The sequence below is a fragment of the Trachypithecus francoisi genome, unplaced genomic scaffold, assembly GCF_009764315.1.
Source record: "Trachypithecus francoisi isolate TF-2019V2 unplaced genomic scaffold, Tfra_2.0 Lachesis_group17, whole genome shotgun sequence".
Lineage (NCBI taxonomy): Eukaryota > Metazoa > Chordata > Mammalia > Primates > Cercopithecidae > Trachypithecus > Trachypithecus francoisi.
In genome coordinates, this window is record NW_022681462.1 from 1,404,090 (window position 1) to 1,425,283 (window position 21,194).

Consider the following 21,194-nt stretch of genomic DNA (forward strand, 5'->3'; position numbering starts at 1 on the left):
TAAGGAACGCAGCGATCTTTAGGAGCCCACTTCTAAATTCAAATCATTTGGGTTTCAGTAAGTCTCCTGACAGACGGGGACTTAATGACTTCCATCAGCAGCCTCCACGTTTGCAGAACACGGACTACCGGGCCAGACACGTAGGAACTCCAATGTGGTTCAGCCGTTTGAGCTCCAGGGACCAAAATGACTTTCCCACCTCCCAGCTTTACTAAAGAGCAAACCCGCCTCCAAGCCTCAGCCACTGCGCGGTGCAGGAAGAGGCAGAGCTGGGCATGCGCAGCTTCCGTCCCCGCCACAGTCGTGGGAGTGGGCGGGCTCGAGGACGGTGAGGAAGCGGAAAGCTGACCGAGAGGAGAAAGAAGCCCGCCCCCGGAAGTTCTGCCTGTCTCCACAGCTTGTTCCCGGAACTGCTGCTGCTAGTCGAGGACGCGATGGCTTCAAGGTTACTTCGCGGAGCTGGAGCGCTGGCCGCGCAGGCCCTGAGGGCTCGCGGCCCCAGTGGCGTGGCCGCGGTGCGCTCCATGGCATCTGGAGGTACTCGGCTCGCCGGGCGTGCCAGGGACCAGACTGTTGCCCTCCCAGGGTGGTCCCAGGGCGGCCAAGCGGGGCTTGCCGTGCAGCTTCTCGAGGTCCCAGTGGCCGCTTACGGCCCCGAGTGCCTCAGGTTCTGCAGGCATCTCCCTGTAATTCTGGACCGCTGCTCCTGCCGCCCCCCGAACTGACTCCGCTGCGAAAGTATCCTAAACAGAGGTGCCGGGTGACCTTGGGAGGGACCGGGACTGCCACCGGGATGGGGAGGGGTCCGGCCGCCCTTCAAACCTGCGCCCACCTCAAGCCGAGTGGGTTCTACATGCCTTTAGACAAATGTCGACAAATTGGCCTCGGTGGTTGGAGAAAGAAAAGCTCCTAGGCCGGGCGCGGTGGCTCACAACTGTAATCCCAGCACTTTGGGAGACTGAGGCGGGCAGATCACCTGAGGTCAGGAGTTCAAGACCAGCCTGGCCAACATGGTGAAACCCCGTCTTTACTAAAAATACAAAAATTAGCCGGGCGTGGTGGCGCGCGTCTGTAATCCCAGCTACTCCGGAGGCTAAGGCAGGAGAATCGCTTAAACCCGGGAGGCGGAGGTTCCAGTGAGCCAATATCGCGCCATTGCACTCCAGCCTGAGCAACAAGCGCAAAACTCCGTCTCAAAAAAACAGAAACAAAACTCCCCCCAGTGCTGTCGCTTGTGTGGATCGAGACTTGGTGGTTCTTAGGGGACCATGGATATGAGTAGCCTTTAGGAGCTTGTGAGCCCAGTAAAACTTACACAGAAGTTTCAGGGCGACATTTTCCTTGATCATTTCTGTTTGTAATTTTTCTGTCAGTCATTTCGGTCAGCGTCATAATTCACGTATCTTCTTTTTAGGTGGTGTTCCCACCGATGACGAGCAGGCGACTGGGTTGGAGAGGGAGATCATGCTGGCTGCAAGGAAGGGACTGGTAAGGAGAAACTCCCTTCTGTGTCTTCTGTGGAACTTACGGCCTTGGATGTGTTCATAGTAGTCTCCTCTCTGGGAGTATTTGATCCAGGAAACTTGGCTTGTAGGAACAGTCCCCTGAGCTTCTGGAAGGTAGGGCTTATTTGGCATAATGGTTCAATTCTTGTTTTTTTTTTCAGGACCCATACAATGTACTGGCCCCAAAGGGAGCTTCAGGCACCAAGGAAGACCCTAATTTAGTCCCCTCCATCACCAACAAGAGAATAGTGGGCTGTATCTGTAAGTACCTCACCTCTATTTTTTATCCACTTGCTTAATATATCCTACAATACAGGAGTCTGTAAGCTGCCTCAGATCTTCAGTGTGTGAGTGCATGTTGGTAAGTTTCTGTAAGGGTCTTGACCCTCTCAAGCCTCATTATGCCTGATAGTTCATCCTTACTGGAAAGAAGCGCGGCACAGCAGTAAGACTGGCTCACTGGGATTGCGGCATGAAGGAGTACCCACCCAGCAAATATTTATTGTTGTACTGCTTCTATGCCAGGCATCATTTTAGACAGTAGGAATACATACCAGAACGGACCCTGCTTTGCATTCTGCATAGGCAAGGGAATTGTTAGAATTTACAGGCCGGGCGCGGTGGCTCAAGCCTGTAATCCCAGCACTTTGGGAGGCCGAGACGGGCGGATCACGAGGTCAGGAGATCGAGACCATCCTGGCTAACACGGTGAAACCCCGTCTCTACTAAAAATACAAAAAAAATTAGCCGGGCGAGGTGGCGGGCGCCTGTGGTCCCAGCTACTCGGGAGGCTGAGGCAGGAGAATGGCGTGAACCTGGGAGGCGGAGGTTGCAGTGAGCTGAGATCCGGCCACTGCACTCCAGCCCAGGTGACAAAGCAAGACTCCGTCTCAAAAAAAAAAAAAAGAAAAAAAAAAATAGAATTTACAGTGACCCTAATACAAGGTCAGTTTACTCATAGGTGAACTCAGAGCCTCAATTTCTTCATCTGAAGAATGAGAGGAGGGCTTGAACTGATCTCTTAAGATGTCAACCGTAGGCTGCTTGTGTATCAGAGTTGTCTGAGGAAAAGAAATTCATATTGAAAGGCTCCCTTTTTAGGCTGGATGACCCTCAACCACCTTTTTTCCCTTTTAGGTGAAGAGGACAATACCAGCGTCGTCTGGTTTTGGCTGCATGAAGGCGAGGCCCAGCGATGCCCCCGCTGTGGAGCCCATTACAAGCTGGTGTCCCACCAGCTGGCACACTGAGCGCCTGCACTAAGTTACTCAAAATGTGCTGTAAAGTTTCTTCTTTCCAGTAAAGACTAGCTGTTGCATTGGCTCCTTCTCCCACAGATGGCTGGTCTTACTTCTTTCCTGTATTCTTTGGGAGTCATGGAATATTCTTATTTTGGGAATAGCTATCTGTTAATACTAGCTTGTCATCCACTTAGTGAAAGTGTGTAACCAGTGTATAGTGCTTAGATTAATAATAAGACTAGATTGACAACCCGTAATGCAATGAATGGGACCACCTGGTATGAGAGAAGGGGGCGGGCTGAGGAGTCAGGCTGACTGGACTTCAAATATTGGCTCCATCATTTGGCTCTATCCCTGTAGACATGTTCTCAGGGGTCAAGTACAACTACAAAAAGGTAAATACCTTGTGAGGTGCTTAATATGTAAAGAGCTGAGTGGATAGTAAGGCCTCACAGTATCGTCATAGAGACAGGGTGGCCTTGTGAAGAGAGTTTTGGGGATTTTGAAGTCTTGAGGGAGCCAGGTGCAAAGTAAGAATTCATGGGGATACCAGCAGCAAAATTCAGAATATGGAATGATTTCAGAAATCACTGACCATGTTTCTTCAAATAAACTGGAAGGAGTCGGGGGGAAAAGGTAGGGAGATCACGTGGAGAAACAGATAAGGGAGAGACCAGTCAGCAGCATGCACGCCTTGTTCAGATCTTGATTTGGAAACAATTATAAAGGAAAAAAAATTGAGAAGAATTTGAACTCTGGACATTTGATATGTAGACATTTACTATACTTTCAGGTATTTATGTAGTGTTTTTTTTTTTTCCCCATGCTTGAGATACGCATGGGAATAAGGGAGGGGAGAAATGCCAAAAAAGCCCACTTCAGCTACTTCATACCTGTGACACCTTGGGACAAGTTAAAATCTCAAAAACCTCTTATCTACAAAATAGAAATACCTTTTCATTTTGTGTGGAGATTAGCCAGAGGTGGCTTCAGTTACTGTCTTCACAAAATTAGTCCAAACTAGGTATTTCAGTGGGAGCTGATAGTCAGAGAAAAGCCCCTTCCCCTCATCTTGCCCATCCTGAAGGTGTAGTCAGAGCTATTGCTTCCATCCTTGTTGTTCATGACCTGTTTCCAGGAAATGCCCAAGCACTGATCTGCCATTTGAGGCCCTTTCCTCTGGGAAGGGGAGCTGTCAGATAACCCCCAGTGAGATCTAACCCCTACACACCCATGAGATTAGTCTGCTGTCACTAAGCCCTCCCGTGTGGCTGGCCTGCCTTTCCCTTTCCACATCTCTTCGAACTCAAACTCTGCTGAGGGGGACTTTTGACTCCCCACATCATTAATCCAATCTGTTTTCTCCCTCCCTCATCCCCAAGTCTTTGCTTTTTTTTTTTTTTTTTGAGACGGCGTCTCGCTCTGTCTCCCAGGCTGGAGTGCAGTGGCGCGATATCGGCTCACTGCAAGCTCCGCCTCCCGGGTTCCCGCCATTCTCCTGCCTCAGCCTCCTGAGTAGCTGGGACTACAGGCGCCCACCACCACGCCCGGCTAATTTTTTTGTATTTTTAGTAGAGACGGGGTTTCACCGTGGTCTCGATCTCCTGACTTGTGATGCGCCCACCTCAGCCTCCCAAAGTGCTGGGATTACAGGCATGAGCCACCGTGCCCAGCCTGCTTTTCTTTTGAAAAATTTAACCAATTTACTTGTAAAGAAAAATGGGCTGGGCATGGCGGCTCATGCCTATAACCCCAACACTCTGGGGGGCTGAGGTGGAAGGACCACTTGAACCCAGGAGGTAGAGACTTCAGTGAGCCATGACCATGCCACTGCACTCCAGCCTGGGTAACAAAGCGAGACCCTGTCTCAAACCAAAAAAACAAGCGGAAAGAAAAATCTCCAGTACATTTGCAGACAGTGGCAGGCAGAATAATGATCCCCCAAAGATGTCCACATCATAAATCCCTAGAATCTGAATATGTTAGGTCACATAGCAAGAAGGAGTAGAGACCGCAGATGGAATTCAGGTTGTTAATCAGCTGATCTTAGAATAGTGACTCCCAGATTATCCAGGTGGATCCAAAAAGCACAAAAGTGGCAGAAGAGAATCAGAGATGTGACTCAGAATGGTCGGAGAAATGCAATGTTGGTGGCTTTGAAGATGGAGGAAGGGGCCCACGAGTCAAGGAAGAAGGCAAATAGCCTCTAAAAGCTGGGATACTCTAGTCTTCAGGAAGGAGCAAAGCCCTGCTGACACTTTGACTTCAGCCTACTGAGACCCACATTAGACTTAGGAACAGTAAGATAATAAACTTGTGTTATTGGCCAGGCACGGTGGCTCAAGCCTGTAATCCCAGCACTTTGGGAGGCCGAGACAGGCGGATCACAAGGTCAGGAGATTGAGACCATCCTGGCTAACATGGTGAAACCCCGTCTATACTAAAAAATACAAAAAAAACTAGCCGGGTGAGGTGGCGGGCGCCTGTAGAGGGAGGCTGAGGCAGGAGAATGGGGTAAACCCGGGAGGCGGAGCTTGCAGTGAGCTGAGATCCGGCCACTGCACTCCAGCCTGGCTGACAGAGCGAGACTCCATCTCAAAAAAAAAAAAAAAATGTGTTATTTTAAGCCACTAAGTTTGTGAAAATTTTCTATGACACCAATAGGAAAAGAATACACAGATGAATAAATCCAATCCCTGAGTCAGTGGGTCTCATATTTAGCACACTTTAGAATCACCTGGGGATCTTTTACAACTCCCAGTGCCCAGGCCACACCCAGACATTGGAGTAGGACCCAAGCATCAGAAGTTTGAAGTTCCACAGGTGCTTCCGGCAGCAAGGCTGAGAACTGCTTTAGGCTAACCATATGGAGTAGCTCGCTGCCTTGCCTCATGGTAACTGGGAGCCCTAGTGGTAGGGGGTAAATAATGTTCCCCACTAGGAGGACAAAACTTTCGTTTTTGGGTAGAAGAGGGCTCCATTTGAACCTCTGGCCACTTAGCAGCTTAAACTGGATGCCATCTCCACTCACCAAGGAAGAATATAGGCCTTACTCTTTTTTTTTTTTTTTTTTTTTGAGATGGAGTCTCGCTCTGTCGCTCAGGCTGGAGTGCAGTGGCCGGATCTCGGCTCACTGCAAGCTCCGCCTCCTGGGTTTACGCCATTCTCCTGCCTCACCCTCCCAAGTAGCTGGGACTACAGGCGCTCACCACCTCTCCCGGCTAGTTTTTTTGTGTTTTAGTAAAGATGGGGTTTCACCATGTTAACCAGGATGGTCTCGATCTCCTGACCTCGTGATCCGCCTGCCTTGGCCTCCCAAAGTGCTGGGATTACAGGCTTGAGCCACCGCGCCTGGCCAGGCCTCACTCTTAACTGTATTAAACTCTCCAAGTACACAATGAAGAACTTTTTCCCAGGGCCATTTGAAAGTAAGGTGCTCTGATGCCCCATCACATGCACGTGTATTTCTTACAAAGACATTCTCTTGATACCCACAACATGACCATCAAAATCAGGAAAGTACGATTTGTATATTTCTACCATCTAATCTTCAGACTCATTCAAGTTTTGCTAAAAGTTCCAATAATGTCTTCTATAGCAAAAGGACTCTGCTCAGAATCACGCGTTGCCCTTAGTTGTTCCATCTGGAACAGTTCCTGTCTTTCCTTGACTACCCTGACTTTGACACTTTGAGAATTATACCAACAACTTGGGTTTGTCTGTTTCACACTGGATTCAGGTTACGCATCGTGGGCAAGGGATGCTGTACCCTTCCGGGGAGGCACGTGATGCCGACTTGTCCACTGCTGAGGAGGTTCACTTCCGTCACTGGATGAAGCTCATGTCTCAAACTTCTCCACTGTGAAGTTGCTCTTTATTATCTTATGAGGCAATAACTTTCAACTTATCATCAGTATGGATTCATGCTTTCTTATTGTATTCAGTGGATTATAATCCATGGCTATCATAATTTTTTGGTGTTTAGTTTGTTCCAAATTTGGCCAGTGGGAACCTTTTCAAGCTGGCTCCTGTGGCCTTTTGACATGCCTCTATCATTCTTTGAGCATTTCGGTTTTTTTTTTTTTTTTTTTTTTTTGAGACAGAGTCTCACTCTGTCACCCAGGCTGGAGTGCAGTAGCACAATCTCGGCTCACTGCAGGCTCCGCCTCCCAGGTTCACGCCATTCTCCTGCCTCAGCCTCCGGAGTAGCTGGGACTACAGGCGCCCGCCACCACACCTGGCTTATTTTTTGTATTTTTAGTAGAGACAGGGTTTCACCGTGTTAGCCAGGATGGTCTCCATCTCCTGACCTCATGATCTGCCCGCCTCAGCCTCCCGAAGTGCTGGGATTACAGGCATGAGCCATCGTGCCCAGCCTCTTTGAGGATTTCTTTTTATTTTCTAGAATAAAATGTTCCAGGCTCATCTTCCAGGCTGTGAATAAACCCGTGAGGAAGTTGCTATTATTACCATCCCCATAATAGATATGGGGAAGCCTGGGGACAGCTCTGGAATACACAGCAAGCAATTTCTTGTGGCAAGATTGTGAACCCAGACCATAGCTCCAGACGCTGAGCTCTTTTTCCCCCACCCCAACTTTTAAATTTTTATTTATTTTTGAAACAGGGTTTCTGTCGCCCAGGCTGGAGTGCAGTGGTGTGTTCATAGCTCACTGCAACCTTGAAATTCTGGGCTCAAGCCATCCTGCTGCCTCAGCCTCCCAAAGTGCTGGGATTACAGGCATGCACCACCACACCCAGCCCAATTTTCTATTGTAAAATAATTTTAGAGAAAAATTGCAAAAAGTAGTACAGAGTTCCTACTTCCCCTTCACTCAGTTTTCCTTAACGTTAACATCTGGCACTACCATAGCATAATGATTGAAACCAGGAAATTAACACTGAGGCAGTACTATGGACTAACCAGCAGACCTTATCGGGATTTTGCTGGCTTTCCTGGTAAGGTCTTTTTTCCAGCCCCAGGATCTCACATTGCACTTGGTCTTTCCTTGTCCCCATGACCTGCCACTTGTGAACAAGACAACTCTCTATTCATTTGTAGACTGCCCTCACTTTCGGTTTGCCTGCTGCTTGCTCCTGGTTAGATTGAGGTGTTGCAAGAATACCACAGGCAAAATCAGGCCCCTCTTAGTGCATCATCAAGAGACAATGACTTATGGCCAGGCCTGGTGGCTCACGCCTGTAATCCCAGCACTTTTGGAGGCTGAGTCAGGCAGATAACTTAAGGTCAGGAGTTTGAGACCAGCCTGACCAACATGGTGAAACCCCATCTACTAAAAATACAAAAATTAGCCGGGTTCAGTGGTGAGCGCCTGTAATCCCGGATACTTGGGAGGCTGAGGCAGGAGGATCACTTGAACCCAGGAGGTGAAGGTTGCAGTGAGCTGAGATCTCACCACTGCGCTCCAGTCTGGGCAACAGAGAGAAAGTCCATCTCAAAAAAGCAAAGAAAAGGCCGGGCGCGGTGGCTCAAGCCTGTAATCCCAGCACTTTGGGAGGCCAAGACGGGTGGATCACGAGGTCAGGAGATCGAGACCATCCTGGCTAACACAGTGAAACCCCGTCTCTACTAAAAAATACAAAAATCTAGCCGGGCGAGGTGGCGGGCGCCTGTAGTCCCAGCTACTCGGGAGGCTGAGGCAGGAGAATGGTGTAAACCCGGGAGGCGGAGCTTGCAGCGAGCTGAGATCCGGCCACTGCACTCCAGCCCCGGCGACAGAGCGAGACTCCGTCTCAAAAAAAAAAGAAAAGAAAGAAGAGACAATGACTTATGGCCAGGCTCAGTGGCTCATGCCTGTAATCCCAGTGCTTTGGGAGGCTGAGGCAGGCAGTGTACTTGAAGCCAGGAGTTCAAGACTCACCAGGGCAATACAGTGAGACCCCCTCTCTCTACAAAAAAATAAGAACTAGTGGGGTGTGGTGGTGCATGCCTGTAGCCCCAGCAACTTGGAGGCTGAGGCAGGAGGATCCCTCAAGCCCAGGAGATGGAGGCTGCAGTGAGCCATGATCATGCCACCACATTCCACTCCAGCCTCCTCAACAGAGTGAGATCCTGTCTCTAAAAACAAACCAAAAGAGACAATGACTTAGGACTGGAGATGTATACTCTGATTATTTGGTTAAGGTAGTATCAACATTTCTGCACCATAAAGTTACTATTTCTCCTTTTGTAATTAATAAGTATCTTGTAGAGGGATAGAGACAACACAAATGTCTTTACTTTTGCCTGCTGATTTTTGTCTCCATTCTTACCTGCAACAATGATCACTGGTGTTTCCTCAATGGTGACTTTCTTTTTCCACAATTCCTTTGACATCAACTGGAGTTCTCCCATAAGTGAGAGCCGTCCCTTCTTCCCCATGTATACATTCAGTTACTTATTTGCATGAGTATGACTCACATATTATGCCATGGCTTATCATCCGTTACAGATTTGAGCATTGGGTGCTCCTTCTAATTGGTTCTTGTGTCCTTTAGACAAGCCCTTCCCTTTTTCACTTCCTTACTTTATGGTACCATAGAATATTCCAAGCTCATCTATTATTTTCCCTGTTCCAGGGAATTGTCCCAGGGGAAATGTAATGTCCCCTACTAGGAGGACCAAACCTTTGGTCTTGGGTGGAAGTGGCTTCTATCTGAGCTTAGCTTAGAAAATGGAGCCCATCGGCCAGGTGCAGTGGCTCATGCCTGTAATCCCAGCACTTTGGGAGGCCAAGGTGGGTAGATCACAAGGTCTGGAGATTGAGACCATCTGGCTAACATGGTGAAACCCCGTCTCCACTAAAAAAAAAAAAAAAAAAAGTTAGCTGGGCGAGGTGGCGGGCACCTGTAGTCCCAGCTACTTGGGAGGCTGAGGCAGGAGAATGCTGTGAACCCAGGAGGCGGAGCTTGCAGTGAGCCAAGATCACGCCACTGCACTCCAGCCTGGGGAGACAGAGCGAGAAGACTCCATCTCAAAAAAAAAAAAAAAAAAAAAGAAAGAAAATGGAGCCCATTGGCTGCGTGCAGTGGCTCACGCCTGTAACCCTGTAATCCCAGCACTTTGGGAGGCTGAGGCAGGTGGATCACAAGGTCAGCGGATAGAGACCATCCTGGCTAACATGGTGAAACCCCATCTCTACTAAAAATACAAAAAAAATTAGCTGGGCGTGGTGGTGGGTGCCTGTAGTCCCAGCTACTTGGGAGGCTGAGCCAGGAGAATGGTGTGAACCCAGGAGGCGGAGCTTGTAGTGAGCCGAGATGGCGCCACTGCACTCCAGCCTGGGCGACAGAGTGAGACTTGGTCTCAAAAAAAAAAAGGAAAATGGAGCCCATCTTCCCTCACCAAGAAAGAAAATAGGTCTCACACTAATGGTATTAAACTGTTTACAAGTACAGAATAAAGAACTTTTTCCTAGCATGGTATTTAGAAACCAAGATCTGGACACTGTATGTGCTCATAGCTATTGTAGTGTCTGTCACTGCTTCCAGACCTTCCCAGCAGACAGGGCTAGGAAATGCATGTATATGTTCTAATGCTGGCTCGCATACACAGATGTGTTTATTTCAGTATCTATCTGTATGTATGTTAAAACCATGAGTTCATACTACTTCCAACTCTAATCCCACACAGGCTTCATTCCAGCTCTACTACCTTCCTCCTCTGTAGCTTTTTCCAACAGTGAGAAGCTAGCAGAGTCTGAGCACTTTAACCTGCCAGAAGAGGGGGTACAGAGGATGGCACTTTGCCTTAAAGGACAAGATTTTGACAGGCACAAGCGAAGGTCATTCCCATGGAGAGAACAGCATGCCTGGAGGCTAGCAGGCAAAGGATATGAGGGGTAAGCCTAAAACAGGGAAGGAACAGGTCTCAAGGGGCCTGAGTCAAATGAAGGTGGTTTTACCAACATCACATCAATTGTTTCACATCACCAGGCAGTGGAGAACCACTTGACACTTTGGAGTAGGAGGTGTCAGAACCAAGATTATCTGGGCTTTAGGTCCAGGAGCAAATAGATTGGGTGGGCAGGCAACGAAGCTGTGGTCATAAGCTACGGTGGCAGTGGCTGTACTGGAAAAGAAGAGAACGATGGGAAAGGTACCACAGAAGAACCACACCACCTGGTGACCGACAGTGTGGGAGAGACAGGGAAGGCGTCGACGGGTAAGGCTCCAACCTGGGAGGCGGGGAACCAGTGGTGCCATGAACAGAGCCCTATGGGAAGAAAAACTGGTCTGGAGGGCACCCTAACATGGAGTTCTCTGTGCAGATTCTGCTCTGAGGGCCAGTGCAACCATAACTGCCCTGTGACCACAAAGCCTCACAAACAGCCTTGGCAGACAGGCCTCAGTACTCTCTCCACTCCTACCTCATCTCCTTGGTCCTGGGCCCTCCCTTGGCCCCCACAACCCCTAACTGACTACAACACACTGCTCTGGTCACCATCCTTCTATGGCTGGCCACCCATCTCCTAGGACACAGCTAACAATCCTCCATGTACCAGCTTAACCCACCTTTTTGGTTCATCTCACACAATGGCCACAGACTAGTGACCCTTCCCTGCTGACTGGGCATTGGGTCTCTGCCTTCCTCTCCTCCTCTCCAGCCCCACTGGTCCCAGGTGCTTTTTTTTTTTTTTTTTTTTTTTTGAGACAGAGTCCTGCTCTGTCGCCCAGGCTCACTGCAAGCTCTGCCTCCGGGGTTCACGCCATTCTCCTGCCTCAGCCTCCCATGTAGCTGGGACTACAGGTGCCTGCCTCCATGGCCGGCTAATTTTTTTTTGTATTTTTTAGTAGAGACGGAATTTCAGTGTTAGGATGGTCTTAATCTCCTGACCTTGTGATCCACCTGCCTCGGCCTCCCAAAGTGCTGGGATTACAGGTGTGAGCCACCGCGCCCGGCCAGTCCCAGGTGCTTCTTTGGGCTCTCCCATCTGCTTGGAATGCCCGCCCCCTCCCTGGCTAACCTCTGGGCCCTTGCAAGTCGGCCTGCCCCACCTGTTGGACTAGATGCCTATCGCTTCGGCTCCGCCAACTCTGCACTAAAATGGTCCATCTGTCTTACTCCCCTGAGCTGTGTATTTGTTAGGGCAAGGATATAACTTGTTGACCATTGGCCCCAAAGCCACGGTACCATCCTGGACACACTATAGATGCCTAAACACTTAAGGAAGTGAAGCGCAGACATTCTCCAAACTAATTCCTCACTGCTCCTTCTACCCTTCCTCTCCCTGCTCTTCGGCCTCTTCCTCTAGGGCCTGGCTAAGCTCACAGCCTCCCTGCCTCTCCCTGCCTTCCTCATCCTGACTTGTCTGAACACATGAGCTTGCATCATTGCTGATGTCCACCAGACGTAGCCCTGGCTGAATGCGGTGAGCAGAGGTGCTCAAACAGGCCTGTCCAAGGTCCAGGGACAAAGAAGGCAGCCTGGTTCTGCTTCCCCTGGTGGACCGCAGCAGGGGAGGTAATAGGTGAGGGAATTATGCTCCAGGGTGAGAGCCCGGCCTCCTGAGGCCTCCCGTACCTCGTTGCCCGGCCAACCACTGAAACCGTCATGCTGCTGAGCTAGAGCCAGTGCCATGCTGCATTCGCTCTGGTCCTTTCTCTGAAAGTCCCCAGGGATGGAAGAGCAAACAACAGCACAGACAGCCACAAGAAAACGGAGCCACACACTGGGCCTTGTCCATAATTATTACTACAATGATTTACAAAAGTTTTTTTTCAGGCAACTGTGTTAAATTATTGTACATATCTGACAGAGGGAGGTGGGGCCCTGGCCAAGGCAAAAGTGACGACCTCTTTCTTGGGTGAGGTAAGAAAATGTCCCCCACCCCCTTTTAGGTCTGACTCCTTATTAAGTGGCTTCCCTTCAATAAATGATGAGCATCAACCCTTTCCCGCCCAGGGTGCCAAGGGTAGAGGGAGGAGCAAGTCGATGAAGCGCTCCGAGGGGAGAGTGCAGCAGCTCCGGCCACCTTGCAACCTCTGCCCTGGCTCCGAAGGGCCTGACCCTGGGCTGCACCCCCTTGCTGGGGATGGAAGACCATTCAGTACTGAGCCCTCCACCAGGCATCTACCCAGGAAGACAGGACAGAGTGTGGAAGGGGCTGTGCCACCCTGTCGGGTCACGAACAGGAGGTGGCAATGGCCGTGCTAACACACCAGCGGGAGCTGCTGGACGCCCCTCCAGCCCACTCCCCAAACTGGCTACACAGGCATCCAGGCATTCTGGCCCTGGAGCTCGGGGAGGCAGCCCTGAGAGTCAGAGCAGAGAACCACAGGCCTAGCTGGCCCTGCCAGGGGGATACCCAGAACAGCCCGACATGGCGCTCAATTCCCACGCGCCAGCTCAAGGCTCCTGTCCATGCAGCTCAATGTTACTCCTATGTGCGTGTCATGTGTGTGTAGAGGGGAAGGCTGCAGGGGGGCACTGTTGTGCCGCCCACCCAGGGGTTCAGGGCATGCAGGGGACCCTAAGCCAAGTATGCAAGCCCAGACCAAAAAGGGTTAAAGGCTCTGGCTGCCCTCCCTCCCCATCTCCCAATGTGCCCCGCCCTCCTTGGGCACTAGAAGGTTTTGCGATGAATAGCACGGGAGCCATCCTCTTCATACTCCTTTTTGGACACCCACATCTTCTTAAAAGTGTCCAGTGAAGCCAGGATGGAGCCGCTGTGGGGATGGAGGGATAGTGTTGCTGGGGACCTGTCGGGGAGCCAACCACCTTCCTGGGCGCTCAGAGTTCCGTTTCCCTAATTTGGGAGGGAAATCCACCCACCTCCACCTGGCCTGGGCCAACCCCGGGAGGAGCATCCAGGGTAAAGTGGTCTCTTCCCAGAGCCCTCCCTTGAGCCCCGCCTCACCCAATCCACGTGGAGTACAGCCGTTCCTGCGGGGCTGAGATCTAGAGGGAGGAAGTGGCCACATAACTGTGTGTCCCCACCCAGAAGCCATCCTCCCAGCCTTGGGGTCACCTCCCCAGGTCCTGAAGCCCGACAGCAATGGCATCAGCTGGGGAGCGGTAGCAGTGGCCTTGGGAGGAGCAGGGCTGGGTGGACGCGAGCCAGTGAGCAGGTCTAGAGGCAGCATCCACCCTTCCTCCCCATGCCGAGGCTGCCAGCGCCCTAGCGCCCCAAGGGGAGTCTCTGTAACGTCACCTTGATTTTGACATCCTTTGGAGCAAGCTTCTTCACTTCACTGAGTAATCGGTCTCCGAAGCCTGTGAACACAAAGCTGGTTGAGCCTGGGGTCTATACCCAGCCTCCTCGCTGCTAGCTCCCACACCCAACCGTCAGGGCCCCCAGCTACTGCTGGCCTTCTTTTTTTTTTTTTTTGAGATGGAATCTCGCTCTGTCGCCCAGGCTGGAGTGCAGTGGCCGGATCTCAGCTCACTGCAAGCTCCACCTCCCGGGTTTACGCCATTCTCCTGCCTCAGCCTCCCGAGTAACTGGGACTACAGGCGCCTGCCACCTCGCCCGGCTAGTTTTTTTTTTTGTATTTTTTAGTAGAGACGGGGTTTCACCGTGTTAGCCAAGATGGTCTTGATCTCCTGACCTCGTGATCCGCCCATCTCGGCCTCCCAAAGTGCTGGGATTACAGGCTTGAGCCACCGCGCGCGGCCTACTGCTGGCCTTCTATCAGCAGCTCTTCCCAGGATGAAGGGCAAGGCTGAGAAATGATCCAGCCCCACGGCTGCCTGTGGGCCCTGCATCCTCGCAGAGGCAGCGTGAGATGAAGCCACACGGGTTCCTTGCTCAATGCTCACAACACACTTTAGAGCTTGTGCAAACTTCTCCTCTATCCACAGAGTAAACAAAATTTAATTTTAAATCTTGGTCTGTTAAAAAAAAAAATGTCCACTGAGCACCACCAAAATGCCAATAGAAAATGGCTCTGGGCGGAGGTGCACTCGCTGAGGGTCCAGCTGCCCTCTCGCCTCACCACCACCGACTCCCATGCCACAGTACCTTTGAAGAGCGTCGAGCCGCCCGAGAGCACGATGTTGGCGAACAGCGTCCGGCGCAGGTCCATGTCGGACTTGTGTATGGCAAAGGCCAGCACCTCATGGAGCCCCTCACTCTCATCCCCTACCAGGTCCGGCTGGAACAGCAGCTCGGGGGCCCGGAAGCGGGCAGGCCCCACCTGAAGTGTACAAGATTGAGGCAGACAGGCTTCCTGGAGAAGCTGCCCACCCCTCCCCCCAGGCTGGGCATTGGCTGCCACTCCAGTGCCAGGCCCGGCCACTTACATCGAGCATGCTGCCGTCTGGCAACGTGTACTGCACCTTCTCCGTCTCCAGAGCCTCATCCTTCTGTGGGTTGATGGACAGGTAGCAGGCTCGCTGCGGGGGCAGGGACACAGCCCTCAGAAGGCTGCACCTGGGACACCTGTGCCTTCCTTGGTGCCACCCTTTCCTCACCCCAGGTCGTGTCCACACCCTCTCGCCCCTCGTCACCTCTTTGATTGTCCGGACAACCTCAAACTCAGCCGAGGTATGGAAGTCAACCCCTTCCTTGCGCAGCAGGAGTCGGAGGTAGCAGGAGACGTCGCGGCCGGCAATGTCCACCCGCATGATGGAGTGAGGCATGGCAAAGCCCTCATAGATGGGCACGGCGTGAGTGACCCCATCCCCCGAGTCTAGAACCACTCCTGTCGTGCGTCCCGTTGCGTACCTGTCACCAGGTCAGCATCCCCTCACCTCAGCCACTGAGGTACGGGGACCACCTCACCCAGGGGAGGAACCCTGGCACGTCTGCATTTTCTAGTCTGAACAAAGGGCATGAGGGACTCCCTAGAGGAAGAGTCATCCAGGGTCTGTTTTTCCAGGGAAGTCAGACCCTGGTCATGGCAAGCAGGAGGACGGCACAGGGAGGACGGGATTCAGGGAGACCAGGCTGAGGGGCACTCACAGACTGAGCACAGCCTGCATGGAGATGAACAGGGCCGGCACGTTGAAGGTCTCAAAGAACACCTCTGCCGCCTTCTCCCGGTTCTTACTTGGGTTGAGCGGGGCCTCCGTGAGGAGCACAGGATGCTGCGAGGGTGGGACAGTTGTAGGCAGGCAAGGAGGCAACTTTCAAGGCCCTAAAAGGCTCTTTCCAGAGAGCCACACCCACCCGCTGGCGCACAGGCGGCTCAGCCCCCTACCCCTCCCGAGGGCACCACCCCTTTATCTGCTGGCACTCTCTCTTCCGGAGATCCGGCTCTCTTTGGAAGATGCTGCCTAGCACCCACTGGGGATGCATGCGCACCCAGACACACACGGAAAGGCAGCAGGCCCTCTAGAAATGCAGAGGGGAAATATGGGAGCCCGGAGAGAAGGGACGCGGAGGAGAGGGGCACAGCCAGGAGAATGCAGAGCATGCGGAAGGGGCAGCCGCCACACCTCCTCTGAGAAGGTCTGCAGCTGGTCCTTGGAGTAGACGTACTGCCAGATGCGTTCCATGTCATTCCAGTCTCGCACCACGCCGTGCTCCATGGGGTAGCGGATGGTCAGCAGCCCCCGGTGCTCCTGGCGGCGTGGGAAGGGAGTGTGGCACCCGACCCTTGCTCAGTGCTGCTTTCCGCCCTCCTGAAAGCTGCCCCTCACCTGCCCTGCCCAGAACTGCCCCTGCCCACTGGGTCTGTGTCCCAGGGTCTGTGGCGGGTCCTGAACTCAGCATGGGTTCACCTGCCTAACAGCTTCTCAGGCTCTCAGAGCCCAGCTAGCTTCGGCTGGGGGGATCGGAGAGGGCGGCAGCATGCTCCCCGACATCTGCAGACCCTCTTCTTCCCCGTTCCCGCTACCGGCACGTCCCCCACATTCTCCTCGCACTCTGCCAGCCGGCGCCTTGCAGCCGCCCAACATGGCCCCTGTGGGGCCACCTGTGCACCCTGACCTGCGCCTCTTCCCCCAGCCCTTTGGCTGGTCCTCACCAGTCCCCTGCATGCACTGACGTGCTGCTTCCACCTGCCCTTCGATGTCCCCCCAGGCATGCCCCTTCTCACCGAGCTCAGCTTCTCATTTAGCTCCTCTCACCACCTCGGCTCCTACGGACCCCATCTGCGAGACCCCCAACTCCGCACCTCCAGCTCAGGCCTCCCCTTTCTGGGCCCAGAACCAGGCACGCCCCACGCCCCGGCACCCGACGCAATGCTCCTCAGGCGCCTAAACTGCCCTTGGCCAAGCTCAGCTTGCTGTTCTCCCCACACCCACACATGCTCTCCTGAGGGTCTGATCAGGCCGTGCAGTCCCTTGGTGGGGCATCCCGGCTACAGTGTGAGAGGAGGCCCCATGGCCCATTAGAACAGACATCAAGTGTGTGATTCTGACTCTTATATCACTTTTTAATCGGTTCTTGGTTCTGTAGCTTCCAAATAGCTTCTAAAAGACAGGACACGATGAGCTCTACCCATGCTCCCCAGAAGAGGAACCGTGGCCCCATCTCAGGGCGAGGTGCCCCTGCACAGCACTTCCCAGCTGGAGCCCGGAGGAGGTAACCGGGAGGTCACCAGCAGAGGCCCAAGAACATGGGTGTCTCACATATGCCATGCCCCTGCAACTGAGGACCCCACACCCAGGGAAAGGCAGGCTCCTCGGTGTTACCTCTGCTTTTGGTCCGATGAAGAGGTCCCCCTCCAGGGCTCCAGCCATCACCCGCATGTGCTTGGGCCGCCCGACACTGTGAGGACAGATAACGTCAGCAAGGAGGGCAGGGAGCTTGTGTCCAGAAAAACTGAAATCCAACCACAGCTGCCCAGAGGGTACCTGGCGTCCGAACACCAGGATGTGGCTAGGAGGCACAGGTTGGAACTGGGGCCTATAGGGTTTGGGGATAGAGAGGGGGCCTAGGCAGGATGAGAAGCTTAGGGTCGGAAGACATGGTCAGCACAGACAGTTGTGTATCTGAGCACCAGAACCCAGTCCTCCATGGCCCAGCCCTTGTAGAGGGTCAGCTTCCTGCAGCCACAGTGACTCGGCCCACGCTCCTGACTTCGGTGGGGCAGGGCTGCCATCACCATCCAGACTGAGGGAGGACAGCCCCAGGAAGCTGGGTCGGGGCTCCCTTGTGCACCCTGCTCTCACTCAGTCAATGCCACCCTACCCCGCTGCCAGGGTTTCGGGATCAGAGATTCAGTTCTTGGAAACTGTAGGATCTGATGAGCTACCACTAAAGGCAAAGGAACCTCTAATTATACCCGCGCAGTCAGAAAGGAATGCTGAAGCTGGACAGGGAGTACCACGCTAGCTCTGTCCCAGACCAGGTCGGGCTCGGGCTAGCCTGCCACTTGGGGGGGATCTAGGACCCCCTGCTGCCTCCTGCCTTTCAGCCACTCATTCCCAAGCCTCCATGAAGAGGTGCTCCTAAGGGCAACTTTCCCAATGGGCTCACGGCGGGTGCAAGGGGCACCCCAGGCTCTCTGGGTTTGCAATTCTCTCTTACTCCCGCCTCCACCAGTACCACACAGGGCAAAGGATCCCCTCTTAACTGAAACAAGACATTTTCTAGAGTCTGAAAACAAGTCCAGCAGAAAACACTTTCAGGGAGGAAAGGGTGGCTGTGCATCTAATGCCTCACTCTTCCTGATCTGAGTTCAGGGCTCCCCTTGGAGGTATCTCCCTTTATTCTTGCTGCTGCTACCACACCCCCTCCCCAGGGAAATACTGGTTGCTTTTCCTCCTTGCTGGCTCAACAAGACCAAAATGAGAGACTCCAAAGTCAAAGGGGAACCCTACAACGCTTAGTCTTGTTCTTTCAGTGCTCTCTCAAGAGTGTCAACCTCACAAATTTGGTGTTTTCCATACAGGTCAAGGCAAAAATTGTCTTCAGAGTGCTGTGACAGAAGGCTAATGTCCTCACAGAAGATAAACAGAAGGACTGAGGCTGCTGCCCGAGCCACACTTACTAGTTTGGGAAACAGTATTTGGGAATCTGGTCTCCTGCAAAGCCAGCTTTAATCACCCCCGAACCCTGCAAGGAAAAACAAAGTTTAACCGCTCACATGCACCACCAGATGAAGCCAGTCCCCTGCAATGGAGACAGCTGGCTGCTCTGTCAAGGCAGGCCAAGGAGGAAGCCAGGGACCCTGCCACGATCATTTACAAGTACATCAATGGTTCAAGACGGAGCAATTTTTGTATCCCCCTGCCCTGGCAACATTTGGCAATGTCTGGCAGCTGGGGAGAGGGGACATGCAGTGGAGGATGCTATTAGCATTTAGTGGGCAGAGGCCAGGGATGCTGCTAAACATCCTACAGTGCACAGGTGAGCCTGCACTACCAACAATGAGCTAGCCCAAAATGTCAATACAGAGATAGAGAAACCATGAAGGGCACCTTCCTCTGCACACCTCATGGTCGGCTCCAGCAGGAGGATTCCATAGCACATGCTACTCCCAAAAGCTAGAAGAAACCCCTCTGCATGGGTTTTGTTTTTTCAACAGCTTCCCTCTCCCCCAAGAACCCAGAAGGCATGGAATATGGACCACCTACAGGACCTGCCGGAGAAGACCAATGGGTGCATGGGATGACTGGCAGCTCCCCTCATGTGGCTTCCCCAGAGACTACTAGGAGAACCTGCTCCTATCGCTGCCCCCACCTGGCAGCTGGACTTAAGGATCCCCCAAAGAACGGGGCAATGAGAAACCTCCCACCCAGCGAAGGGGCCAGCTTCTCAAGGCAGCCCTACCGCTCTTCATCGCAACCCTCTGAGTCTGCAGCAGAAACAAACATCTCCAAGTTACAGAGGAGAGGCTGGAATCCCCAAGGGGCCTAGCAGTAGCCCTTTGAACTTAGAAGCCTGTTGATTAGCCTATACGAGTTATTTGTACATCAAGAAAGGAAGTAGCCTGCTCCTTCCTGCAGCGTCCTGCTGGTGTGACAGCACGTCGCCAAGCTCAGTGCTAGCCTCCTTATTAAACATCCCCTGCTGTGACTCAGGGAGCCCACATGGGTACTCCAAAACAGACAGCCATTCAGGGACCCCACGGGGTCATGTGGGAGGGAGACAGATCCCAGAAAGAGCAGAAGTGAGTCATTACCAAAAACTCCAAGGCCCGCACACCAGACACAGATACCCAGCTAGGGGCGGACTCAAAGATCCCAGCCCTTATCTTCTCCCCGTATCAGAGCTCGGAGGCCAGAAATCTTCCTACGGCAGCTGAGAGCAAGCCGAGCCCCACTGCTGAAGGCCAAAACCACAGGAAGCCTGACATCTTTCCTCTGAGGCTTCCAAATGATCACCCCAAATAGCTTGCTGATACTGGGAAGCGTGGCCATGAACTCTCCATTGCCCTGCTGGCTGTGAAATGTTTGCCCAGCACAGGGAGCATTTAAGGAGAAAGTCAAAGTAGCCAAGAGGCAAACCAGATGGTGGTGGACATGTGGGTGACAGAGTATCGTGCATTTGTTGCCTCGGGGTGCAGCCTCAAAGATGAAGCCAGCAGTGTGCAAAGGACAAATGCCACCCCACCTCCGCCAGGCAGCCAGAGCCAGGGCCGAAGGACGGGGAAAGGGACTGGGGTCGCAATCTGCCCAGGGACCGCACTCTCAACTGAGAAGGGCCCGGGGCGCGTCCCCGCCCGGCCGCCCAGCTGTCACTCAAGCTCCCCTGAACTTCCCCGCCCAGCTCGGGGAGGGGTCGGGGAAGGGGCTCGCCCCATGGCCGGCCTTACTGGGCCAAGTGGGCGCGCGCCCCCGGAGCGAAGCCAGCGGCCCGGCGGGGGCGACGGCCAAGCAGTGAGAGGAGGACGCGCCGAGGCGGGCGGGGGTCTCTCCCTGCGCCGCCGCGTGCGCCCCCGGGGGCGGGGCGCCCGCCCTCCCCCTGGCTGCCGGGCCTCACGTTGTCGATGACCACGGGCTGGTTGGCGATGATGTCGTAGGACTCCATGGCCGGGCCACGCCGGCCCTGCCCAGCAGGCGGGCTGCAGGAGGGACCGGAGGGCGGGCGGGCGGGAGGGAGGACCGGGACAGCGGCGGCTCCCTACGCGGCGCCGCGCCCCTCCCTCCCCGAGCGTGCAGCCTACGCGAACCCCGCGGGGCTTCCTGGAGGGCGGGCCCCGCGGCCAATCACCGCTCCCACCTGGTCCGATTGACAGCAGGCGCCGGGGGCCGCCAGCGTGAAGGGGGCGGGGCCTCCGGAGGCTGGCCAGCCAATTGAGGTCATCCGGAAAAAAGTGGTCGCGGTGTTGCCAAGGTAGGCTGCGCAGCGTCGGGGGATGATGTCATGGCTCCGTCTTAAAGGGGACGCGGGCGGCAGAAAGGGGAGCTGTGCTCGTGTGCGGGCGCGGCCGGAGTCTGTGGAGCTGCAAATTCACCGGTCGAGGAAGACTTCTTTCCCGCGTCCCAGCACCTCAGGCCACGCTCCTTCGTGAGAGCGCCCTCTCCAAGGATGCTGACCCTGGATATTTCACCCAAAGTATTTATGTTTTCTTTTTTTCTAGATAAGGTGTCTTGTTCTGTCGCCCAAGCTGGA

General features: G+C 53.5%; 3 protein-coding genes across 9 annotated transcripts in view; 2 read left to right on the forward strand and 1 right to left on the reverse strand.

The window, feature by feature from the left end:
• The first annotated feature begins 11 nt into the window (after positions 1–11).
• LOC117099609 (cytochrome c oxidase subunit 5B, mitochondrial) lies at positions 12–2,841 on the forward strand. Its single transcript, XM_033238915.1, has 4 exons — positions 12–537; positions 1,415–1,488; positions 1,667–1,766; positions 2,643–2,841. Exons 1-4 carry the CDS (start codon positions 435–437, stop codon positions 2,753–2,755), a joined length of 390 nt encoding a protein of 129 aa, XP_033094806.1. The 5' UTR covers positions 12–434; the 3' UTR covers positions 2,756–2,841.
• Positions 2,842–12,394: 9,553 nt separating this feature from the next.
• ACTR1B (actin related protein 1B) lies at positions 12,395–20,766 on the reverse strand. Its single transcript, XM_033238925.1, has 11 exons — positions 20,562–20,766; positions 18,628–18,692; positions 17,327–17,402; positions 16,127–16,252; positions 15,651–15,775; positions 15,197–15,413; positions 14,990–15,082; positions 14,709–14,883; positions 13,899–13,960; positions 13,605–13,645; positions 12,395–13,413 (listed from the first exon to the last, which is right to left on the reverse strand). The coding sequence occupies exons 1-11, from the start codon at positions 20,607–20,609 to the stop codon at positions 13,311–13,313; spliced, it is 1,131 nt and encodes a 376-aa protein (XP_033094816.1). The 5' UTR covers positions 20,610–20,766; the 3' UTR covers positions 12,395–13,310.
• CUNH2orf92 (chromosome unknown C2orf92 homolog) overlaps positions 20,697–21,194 on the forward strand; it is a 43,249-nt gene continuing 42,751 nt past the window's right edge. For all 7 annotated transcript variants that reach the window (XM_033238922.1, XM_033238917.1, XM_033238921.1 and 4 more), the window contains exon 1: positions 20,697–21,137. The gene's annotated coding sequence lies outside the window, so the exon portion shown is untranslated. The remainder of the gene's footprint in view (positions 21,138–21,194) is intronic.